This window comes from Engraulis encrasicolus, chromosome 21 (genome assembly GCF_034702125.1).
Source record: "Engraulis encrasicolus isolate BLACKSEA-1 chromosome 21, IST_EnEncr_1.0, whole genome shotgun sequence".
Lineage (NCBI taxonomy): Eukaryota > Metazoa > Chordata > Actinopteri > Clupeiformes > Engraulidae > Engraulis > Engraulis encrasicolus.
In genome coordinates, this window is record NC_085877.1 from 34,929,478 (window position 1) to 34,941,141 (window position 11,664).

Here is an 11,664-nt window from a genome sequence, read left to right on the forward strand (position 1 = left end):
TTAGTGCAAGCTAATGAGAGAGTTAGCGGTGTGTTCTTACTTTTTTTGTTGTCGTCATTGCTGTTGTTTTTTTGCATTTGTATACTTTTGAACATTTCTCAAGGACGAAAACATATCGTAGCCTATGATGCGTTAAAATTTTTGTAAGAGTCTGGTCTACACAAGCAATTTATTCCTGTCTGCTGTCTTCTAATTTCTAGTGAAATTATGAGGTAGTATATTTATTTTTGCAGGCCTTTCCCAGAAAGAAAATCCATGCACACGCCTTAAGACAGAGATGGAAATTGGCACTGTATGGAAATAATGTATGTTGTGTTTTTCTTCTTGTGCTACATGTTTGTTTGTGTGTCTGAAATCTGGTAAGAAGAAATTGTCAGGTCAGGGCAAGCCCTTTGTAAGAAGCAATAGAGATATTGTGTGTGTGTGTGTGTGTGTGTGTGTGTGTGTGTGCGTGTGTGTGTGTGTGTGTGTGTGTGTGTGTGTGTGTGTGTGTGTGTGTGCGTGTGTGTGTGTGTGTGTGTGTATGTGAGAGAGAGAGAGAGTGTGTGTGTAGTGTAGTCTAGTGTTTTGATGGCCCCAGTGGGGCCTGGTGGAGAGTCTTGACAGGCGGCTCAGCAGTAGTCTCTCTGTGAAGCCGGTGAGGGGGAATGATTGTGTATGTGTGTGTGTGTGTGTGTGTATGTGCGCGTGTGTGCATATGTGTGTGTGTGTGTGTGTGTGTGTGCGTGTGTGTTTGTGTGTGCATGCGTGAGGGTGTGCGTGCGTGCCTGCGTGCGTGTGTGTCAAGGGGAATGATTGAGCCGAAAAGGCTATCAGGTGAACTATGACTTCTGAGCGAGGAGCTAGCCGAGGCCAAATGGCCGTACCCTGGAGACCTTGCAAGGCATGCTGGGTAGCCAAGCTATCCGCTCACTAGCCTCGGCCAGGGAAGCCCATGGAGGATGGGGTGGGGGGAGTCCGGGGTTGCAGGGACAAAGGGGTGAGTTGTTCTGGGCTCAGGGGGCAAAAGGGCCCAGAATCGCATCCCCAGTACATTGTATGTATTGAGCAGGAGGAGGGGGACTTTTAGATGAATTTGTCCCAGGCCCAGTCACGGCTGTCAGTGGCCCTTGCCTCGATGCTCCATACCCCTGATAGCTTAATTGGGGGGTGTGGATGCGGGGGTGGATGGGGGGGTGGTTGGGAGGTTGGCTGGAGGGTGGTGAAGAGTTGGACCAGCCCATAGAGAGCAATAGGAAACCCTAACTCAGGATGAGTGTATTTCAGTGTGAAGGGGAAAGGAAAATAGGTTTGTTTCTGACATATGTCCGATTGTTCTTTCCAACACACCTAGCCTGCTACAACTGTAGACTGTCATTCATAATAGCAAAAAAAACACAAGCAAGAGGAAGAGGATGTTATCTTTTAGTGTGTGTGTGTGTGTGTGTGTGTGTGTGTGTGTGTGTGTGTGTGTGTGTGTGTGTGTGTGTGTGTGTGTGTGTGTGTGTGTGTGTGTGTGTGGGCATGTGCATGTGTGGGTATGTGCGTTTTAGTGTGTGTTAGAAAAGTTTGGTCAGTGCTGGCATTGTGATGTTGAAAAGTCAGACAAAGGCTAAATAATGTAAACAAAATGCTATCTTATGAAGTGACCTGAAGTCTGTCAGCATAAAATAAATGCATGCGATATTACCTTTGAAGGTCCCTTAATTTTGCTATATTTTGTAAGAAAATATAAATGCTTCCTTCATGCTACCCTGAAATAATAATTTATTGTGCGATGTCCAGGGTTGCCAGATGAGGCTGATGATTTCCAGCCCAAAAAATGCTCAAAACCCGCCTAAAAGCACAAAATCCTGCCCAATTCTATTGATTTCTATGGCAAAAATTGGGTAGGTTTTTCTGCTAAATGCCATTTTCACCCGCACACGGCCATCCTAAGCAGCCCAATTGGGCGGCAAACAGCCCAATCTGGCAACACTGGCCACGTCAGCTGTCAGACTGATTTTAATCAGTACCTTGTTGCTGGCTGAAGCAGGATGACTCGCTATCTGGATTAGACAATACCACACTTGGCTAATATGTATGCAAGCTGGATGTTCTATCCATTGCAATCTGTTCACATGAACAACATACTGTATGACAAATGATGTTTACCTTCATCTGCATATTAGTCTTGCATTGGGTTAAAAGGCTCTCCATAGACGTTAGTTGGGAACATGTGCAGTTTTCTGATGGTAATTTCATTATTATGCACAACTAATGAAGACATTGATTGATTGTCTTTGCCTATACATCTCTTGGTAAACACCATGCAGCTGTACCTGTTAGCAAAATGAATTGACGCGTGTCATGGATTTCTACCTGGTATTCTTGTTGAATGCTCAACCTTTCTGACCTTTTAGTACACAAACAGGGAAGAATCACACAGCACATACTATAGTATTATGTAAACAAAAAAAAACATGAATGTGTTATGATTTGCATGTTAACAAATGAAATGAATCATGAATTACACAAGATTACATGTGTTATATGATGTCATACAATACAAAAGATTATTCTGTAACAGTACAACACAATATATGTTTGGTATGTATAGACTGAATAAGAGTGATCACAATAGGAGTATTTCATATGATAATGTTATGTATTACATGATTACACTGAATGATGCTGCAGACCTAATGCAGTGTTTCCCAACCAGGGGTACGTGTTCCACTAGGGGTACGTGAGCACACCTCAGGGGGTACGTGGAAAATGTGATAATAACAAATATTTGGAGTGTAATCACATTGGGATAGACAGACAAACAGATATAGAGCATGAAGGAGGGGTACTCATCAAGTGACAAAGATGCTTATGGGGTACACAGAACATAAAAGGTTGGGAATTACTGTAATGGATAGAAAAGAATTGCAGTATTATGCCGTGTACAGACCAAGAGCGAACGGAGCGAATGAAGTGACGGAAGTAATTATTTCTCTATGGAGGGCACGCGACCTGCGCTACCAAAGCGAATTCGCCAGGAGCGAAGCTTCTTGCGCTAACAGAGCGAATTTTGACGATTAAACTAAATCTAATCGCAGGCGAATTCGCTCTGACGCTGTTCGGCGAAAGCCAATCGGAACGTTCACATCTCCGAATGTCCCAGGCTGTCAAGCAAGAGCCGTTATGTGATTAGCTGAATCAAACATGTCAATGCTGCGTCTCGAGCGAGTACAGCGACTTCAGGGCGAAACTTCTTCTGCTACCCACGCTACCAGGCAGCGTAGTTCGCTCTTGGTCTGGACACGGCATTACAGAGTGGCAGCCTTGTGTGCGGAGTGCAGAAATAGATTATAGTAAACAGATGACTCCGTAACAGCACTACACAAAATAGTATATGAAGAGTTCAGATGCAAAACCTCTTAAGTGCCTTTTCAGAAAATAATCTTAATTCATTTTTATTTAATACAAAGCTATCAATTTGTTTTTCTTTTATTTATGTAATATAACTATTTATATGTATTATCAAGTACATAAATGTAAACCAAACCAACAACGGGGTTCTCTAAAAAATATAGAAGTGCATGTCTTCAGAAATGGAGTTAGGGGATTTTGCATCTGAACTCTTCATATACGCTACATATAGGCTACATGGGAGTGATCCCAACATAGGAGCATTTCACAAGATAATAATGTTATGCCTGATGCTACAGACCTCTAATGGAAAAAAAGAATAGCAGTATTACAGAGTCGCAGCCTTGTGTTGCGTGTGGAGGGAGTGCGGAAATAGTGTGGCACGGAGCACTGAACAGACGGTTGGTGCAAATGTCCCTTTTGTAGCACTGCTGCCCAGTGTTGCCAGATTGGGCGGCTACCCGCCAAAAGGGGCTACTTGGGATGGATGTCTATGGATAAAAACGGGAAAAATCGGCTATTTGGCAGGGTTTTTTTGCAGTTTTGTGCCCATAGAAGTCACTGCAATTTGTTGAAATTAGGCTGAATTTAGTGCATTTTGGCGGTTTTTGAGAACCTTTTGGGCAGGATTTGATCAGACACATCTGGCAACACTACTGCTGCCTCAGGACTGCACAGCTAGCGTGGACAGGCTTTACCGCTTCTGTCGCACTCAATTGCCTCTGTTTGCTCTGCGTGATGCCGACACGAAACAGAACAGAAAAAAAAACGAGGCGAGAGAAAGGGAAGCACATCTATCATCTTGTCCCCTGTATGCACACACTTAAAAAAAAAGACAAGACGACAGCTTTCCGTTCTCTCCTCTCCTCACTTACTTGGCTTTCTCACTTCGCTCACTTCATCATAACCCCCTCCTGCCATCTTCCATTCAAAAATGCCCGTCCATTTGGGGCCCCCCATGACTCTTTTTCTATCAGCGCTTGCAGAGCTTTAAGTGTTTAAAGGAAATAAAGTGATCCAGACCCCGCCAGAAAGTCAGAGAGAGAGAGACAGAGAGAGAGAGAGAGAGAGAGAGAGAGAGAGAGAGAGAGAGAGAAGATAGCTAAGTGCTGAGGGTGCAAACACAGCACTCAATAGCTCTGCCAAATCGAACATGCCGAAAGGGCCAGAAAGGACAGAGTGAGAGAGAGAGAGTGAGAGAGAGAGAGAGAGAGAGAGATACAGAGAGAAAGAGGGAGAGAAATCTGGTTACCTGTCAGCATCGGAAGTGATTTCAGGAAAGCGATGGAGAAACACACTGGCAGTCAGGCCTTGTTGTTTTGTTGAGGTAGTTCATAGATGGTTTAGTGAGACCTGTTTCTGTTGATGCAAGGTACTGCACATTGAGATGAAACCAATAGTGAAATCGTATGACTTTAGACCACTAGCAGAAGTAATACATACAGTAACATGAACTGAGGTGGTCGTTGTACATAGTTTTCTGAAGCACTATTTCCAGGATTTGACCATGATGTGAAGTGAATGAAGAATTTAGATTGTGTGAAATCAGTAGAAATGCTCTAGATCTGTAATCCCCCTCATCTACAGTAGTCTTGAACTTGTGAAAGCTTTTTTTGCAGTTCACCTACTCGTAGAGATGTCATAAAAGGGTCTTTGCTATAGCCCTGTGGTGCGGCTCTCAAATGTGTAGTTGTTAGCCAGTTAGCAACATGGGTAGTTATCCATGGGAAATTGCATGGTGAACAACAAAGTAGCTAACGTAGTAAGCAACTATGACTCCGAGAAATGCACCCTTGGTTGGGTGGTTGGTTTTGACATGCTGTTCTCAAAATTGCGACTTTTGACAAACGGCACTTTGAAAGGTTTTCTTATGGGTTTTCCTTTCGGTCTGTCTTTTTTTTTTTTAAACCAGGACTATTTCCTCTTTACTTTTTTTACGTACATTTTGTCTGTGCTGCTCATGCATATGTTGGACAGCAAAACCATGTCAAAACATATTTGCATTGATCGTAACTAGCTCACCATGTGTAGCCATTGCTGAAGTCTCACATTGAACAGTGTGTGATATACACATGCAGTTTGCAAACACGCACGTATAGACACAAACACACACACCATCTAGTTGATACATGACATTGCAAAGAAACAATACCACTCTCAGTCATATCACAAAGCAGTGATTCCTATTCTATTCTTTCTTTGCAGGAGAAAAAGAACATTAAAAGTAAGCCATGATTAAAACTCGTTCTTGTGTTGATGGAAAGGCAGCATGCTTCCTTAGAATTGTTTTTTTTTACTCTTTTTCGCTCACCCCTTCTCCCTTTCTCCCTCCCTCTCTCTCTGCATCTCTCTCTCTCTCTCTCTCTCTGCATCTCTGCACCACCCCATTCTTTGACGGCCTCTATGTTTTGCTTGTGTCATGCCAACACACCCTCCCTAAAAGACTAGTGGGGGCTGTGAGGAGGTCTGGCTGCTTTTTTTTCTTCTTTTTTTTGTCTACGCTTTTAATTTAGTGATTTTTTTTAATAATGTATTGACTGCATTAACAGTGGCAGAGAGGTCATGGGCATTGCACTTCCACTCCCCCTCCCATTCCCCATTTCCCACCCCCCCCACCGCAACTCCCCTGCTCCTGCCCCTGCCCCTGCCCTGCCTCCCCCCACCCCTTCAGTCCGCCGTTCGCTTCGTTGGTCTTTGTGGAACGCCACCATGCTTCTTTAGAGCCGATTACACAGAGGAGGAGCCCAGGGACTGGCTTTTAGGACGTTTTTTTCCTTCTTTTTCTTTCTGTCTTTCTTTTTTTTCTATCAGGTCTTCTGTTGTGTGTGTCACCCGTAGGTCACGGTCAAAACAATGTGTCAGGAAATTACTGTGACAAGGACACTTAGTGAATTATTAATGTCTTAAGCAAAAAAAGAAAGGGTGAAAAAAATGCCAAACACAGCAGACTCTGGTGGTGATGGAATTTTTGATGGGATTCTGTGTAAGGTACTACGGTGCACAATTTTTTTTTTTTTTTTTTTTTTTGTAATATTTTTAGGGGCTTTTTATGCCTTTATTTTGATTGGACAGTCTGAGATGGTGACAGGAAACAAGTGTGACAGAGACGGGGTGGGATCGGGAAATGACCCCGGCCGGACTCGAACCGGGGTCCCCGTGGGCATGCAAGCCCAAATGTGGGGGGCTTAGCGCGCTGCGCCACAGCGCCCCCCCCCCCCCCCCATATAAGGTGCACAATTTAAAAAGGTGCCAAACTCTTATGGTTTAAAACCAAAGGGACCTGGGAAATACACAGTAGCTTTAAGTGATTTTTCAAACCAATAATAACATCAAATCTGTGTGGATACTTTGTTGATGTCAGCCATAGCCGTTAGCTTTCAAAAGGGATGCCTTTCTTTTTCAGATTACGCTTTGGGATTCATAGTGTGACAGAAATACAAACGCCTAGGACTAATTATGCGCAACAAAAGGAAAATACTTACATCACAGAGCCAACTCCAGGCAGAAACTTTGAACTCCCTTTAACAAATCAAATAATTGTTTATTCCTAGTGGATCTCTACAAAAAAAAAGATATGTTTGAATTTATTGTTAGCTCGATATCATTGAAAATTCTTTGTAGAAGTTCATGCAGAAGCTTTCACAATAATAGCACATGGGATAGGAAGGATAGAAATGTATAGCCAAAACAAAAAACACCCACATACACACATACACACAAGCACACAAACACAAAGACTCACTTGCCCCCCAAGGTTTTTTAGCATGCTATTTCCTCAATGACTTTACATCACTGTTTTTCATTCCAAGTGGTGTTTATTTTTTTCACACATTATGATATCATTTTCTATTATTTACTTTAAAAGTTTGCATTATGTGGTATGGTGTGATGAGCATGAAGACTGTTAATCAGATTGTCTCCTGCAACAAATAGGCTACTATAAAAAAAAATATTACAGACGCCAAGTGTATTATAATATTTGGGTCTAAACTGAGGCAAGAAAGTAGATCAATACCTTGGTAACAAAGCCACTGCATGCAGTTGGAGGAGCACGGTAATGCTCGATTAGATACTGCTTCCCCTTTTTCCTTCTAAGATGAGATGGCGGCCTCATACCAGGTGCATTTCATTAATGTTCTGTAGGAAGCAACGATGCCTCTGTTACCGATATTCTGCCTTCATTCTCATGAAACACATACCACTAGCAGAATAAGATAGCTTATTTCTTTTCTGTTTTGCTCATTTATTTATGGAAAACTTGGCATTTTTATTAATGTATGTTTCTCCCTTTTCTTCTTCTTTTCTTCCCCACTTCCTGTCCTCTTTATCTCTCCTCTCTCTCTCTCTCTCTCTCTCTCTCTCTTTCTCAAACCACAGACTCCCGGCCCTTGCCCGACGTAGCCATGACCGGCAAGTGCACGCGCGAATGTGACGAGTACGGCCACTCGGACGCTTGCTGGATGCCCGTGCGCACCTCCCCCGAGCGCGAGCGGCGGCCCCCCAAGCAGCCGCAGCCCCAGCAGCAGCAGCAGGCACCCGGAGGCCAGCAGCCCCCCAAGCTCTCTACCTTCATGACCTCCAGCGTGGGCGGCGGCGGCGGAGGTGCCACGGGCGAGCCCAACAACCCGTCCCATCCCGACTCTCCCCTGGCGCTGGCGGCGGCGGTGGCTAGCGGCGATCCGTTGACGGCGGCGGCGGCGATGATGTCGACGTCTGGGGGCCATCATCATCCCCACTACGCCACCCTCGGCGACCGTAACCGCAACAACCTGCTGAGCCGCAAGATGTCCACCTCGTCCTCGTCCTACGACACCTTCGCCACCGCCGCCGTCGGCTACGTCCCCTCGCCCGGGCACCACCACGCCGGCACCCCCGCCTCCGACGACCACCCCCACCCACACCCAGGCCGACCCCCCACCGAGGAGATCCCGCTGGCACAGACGGGCGACTACAAGCCCACCACCTGTGGCACCCTGACCCGCCGCGAGGTCTACCTGTGACCTCTGGATGACCTTTAAGGAAGCTTACCCCCCCATCAATCACCCACTTCCCACCACCCAACAAAACACAATACAATTAATCAAGGCTGAGAAGACAAAACTCCTCCCTTAAGAAACACCCAAGTGAAATATCGCTATAGTTTCACCTAGCTGACCTACCGTTGATGCTAAAACGAAGATAACATGCTGTACGTAGTATGAGTGTCTGCAGAAGAAATTCCTGATCTGATGACCTGAGCAACCGCAGAAAAGAGACTCTCATTTTAGAGCCCACAATGGCCTTTCTTGTTTCTTTCTCGAGAGAGAAAAGAAGGAGGAAAACTGGGGTGTGCTCAAGGTAACTGAGAAACAAAAACTGTGGCTATCACAAGCTAGATTGCTATCAGGATAGTTCGCAGAAGAGCCCATATACAAAAAATATATATTTCTTTTCCCTTTTTTATTTCACCACAACCCACTTAACAAAACCGACTAACTCCTACATTTGAACTCAACAAGATGGACAAATGCTGGTTGTTTTGGACTACCAGTACTGTAGGACCTAAAGGATGGGTTCGGCTAAAGGGGATGGAGGTTACGAAGGTGGGAGAGGAGCAAAAGGGGGTTGATGGCCAGCCATTTGTTCGGGTGTTGGCTGCTGGCAAATACAAAAATCGGGCTCCTCATAAAAAACCCATCTTTCCCAAGCTGGCTGACTACGACAAATCGTTGTATAATGTAGACTGTCTCGTTGTTAACGTGCATGCATAATTGAGCCCTTTAGAGACATACAGACTTACTACCGGCATTACAAAAAAAAGAGAGAAGGACTTACTGTACCCGCTTATCTTTCTAGCTCGCTTTGGTTTTTCTTTTTTCTATTACTCTTGATCAAGTGGGTGATAAGATAAAGACTCTTGAACAAGGTACGTCAGACACTGATGGATTGACTTACTGACGTGTGGGTGGCTCTGTGAGAGTACAGGGCCCCCCCACACCATCCCCCTTTATAACTCGGTATGCAAAACATCATCAACAATGGCTCGGACCATTCGCGAGTCAGCATCATCACAGTAGACCAAAAATAGACTAAAATGAGAGTATGGGAAAAAAAGATAGAAAAAAAACAATCCAAATTCACAGAATCCTGAAGGAAACGAAGAAAAATATGTTTATTTTTCTTCTTGTCATAGATGAAGAAAAAAGCGAACTCAGAGACGCTGTTGCAGTACATTTGTTTGGTTTGGTTATTATTTCCCTGTCATGGCAACCAACTTCAAGGACAACTTCTCTGGAAAGATGTTTGTTATTTAGATTTTTTTGTTGTTTTTGCCTATTTTTCCTAATGGAGAGAGACTTTGGTTCACACTACCACACTTGTGGATGCCTGTTGGCTAAGACGATGTTAATCCACAGCATGCGCTGTAAACTGCAAACTCACACACTAACTTGTGTGCTCTCTTTTTCATATGTACCACACATTTGTGTGTGTGTGTGTGTGTGTGTGTGTGTGTGTGTGTGTGTGTGTGTGTGTGTGTGTGTGTGTGTGTGTGTGTGTGTGTGTGTGTGTGTGTGTGTGTGTGTGTGTGTGTGTGTGTGCGTCTGCGTGTGTGTGCGTGTTCATGTGTGTGTGTGTGTATGCTTTACACTCTGTACATATATTTAGTGTACACATAATCTTGGATACATGCTTTAAATTCATCTCCTTCTGTCGATATCTCCAATTTACACACTTTCTCTTTCACTTTCCGTCTCAATCTCTTTCTCTCTCTCATGCTCTCTCCTTCCCCAGTTTCCCTCTCTTTCCTAAAAAAAATCTCTGCAAGGTAGTTGATAAAAACCTACGGGGATCCTATTTAATCAAGACCAGTTGTGTGGTTGCCAGTCTTTTTTGCCTGAACACGGTGAATATGTGTAAATGTGGTTGTGAATTTCACCTTTGGAGAAAAAAAAATAAATTAGAATTGCTTATTCCTTCAAAAATTTCAGTCAACTCAAACATATATTATATATATTTTTCTGGTCTAACATTTTACTGATACCTCCTGCATTGTCTTGTGCAGGAATACACACTGCTGTAGATTCTTGGTATTTGTGGGCTGATCACTCTAACAGACAACAGTGGGAAGGCACACAAAGTTTAAGTAAATCCCTACGCCACAATCCAATGTGCGTGAGCAATAAGAGAAGACATGAAAGAAACGCAAGACATATACATACAGTACACCTCATCTCACATACAGTATGCACACACCCCCAAGAGACCAGATACTCCCACGCACACTTAAGACACACGCCCATGCACATATACACACACCCACCCACACACACACGTACAGTACACACCCCTCCCACAGTCTCTCACACACCTCGGGCAGGTTTTGTACTTATGAAGAAGTGTGTGTGGGCATTTCTGACGGTCGTAGGACGTATCACGTATCACGTCACTCTTTGGAGAGGCGACTCAGTGACTTCTAGTCATACACATTAGTGCATGAGGCTAGGGCCAATCCCCGTAGATGTAACCCATCAGCTATAGCGGGCTCCATAGCTAGAACCAAAGTGCTGAGTGTTAGCCTGCTGTAAGAGATGGGCCAATCCCAGTATCTCTGGACCCAATTTTTTTTTTTAATTAGGAGGAGACATCCACTAACTACATTCATTGGAATAAGTTTTGGTTTGGTTTTTCATTACTCTTTTCCGCACTTGAATTGCATCTCTTTCAAAAATAAAAATTGCAGCGCCTTTTTTCACGGTTGTTCAGGGACTGTGTGTCGAGCTGATTCATGGTGATCTGCTCTAGTCACTGGGGTCTGTAAGTATAGTCAGAAACATACATACAGTACATACCTACATACACAACCATACACACACATACACATGCACACGCTCACACAGGAACATATAAGCACATGCATGCCAATATACAGAACACATGAACATGGACACACAAACTAAGCTCCTATGCCCCCCTCGTGTAATAGTAGGTTATGACAAATAGCAACCTACCAAACTGGTTTAATTACAGAATAAAAGACATTGCAACATTGAGTGAAAGAAAGGAAGTAATGCAACAACAGCCCTTATTTTTTGTTTTGCTTTTGTACTTTAGAAAACGTCTTTTGGTTAATCAGCACTGCTTTTTTGGGCAGTTGGGTCTGTAGTCTGTAAGTACTACTTGTCGTTAAAAAGAAGTGCTCCTATGCTTATAAACTGTATACAAAAATATGTACTTTTTATTGCACGTTTAAAGGGAAACTTACTTCACTTACTGAGAAGGAGAGAAACAAATAATAACGGAAAAGTC

At 43.8% G+C, this 11,664-nt stretch overlaps 1 protein-coding gene across 2 annotated transcripts in view; it reads left to right on the plus strand.

The window, feature by feature from the left end:
- The window catches only part of pcdh7b (protocadherin 7b), a 305,576-nt gene extending 295,746 nt beyond the window's left edge, over positions 1–9,830 (plus strand). For both annotated transcript variants that reach the window (XM_063186630.1, XM_063186631.1), the window contains exon 3: positions 7,756–9,830. In XM_063186630.1, coding sequence (XP_063042700.1) covers positions 7,756–8,378 — 623 coding nt within the window. In that variant the 3' untranslated portion in view covers positions 8,379–9,830. The remainder of the gene's footprint in view (positions 1–7,755) is intronic.
- The last annotated feature ends 1,834 nt before the right edge of the window (positions 9,831–11,664 follow it).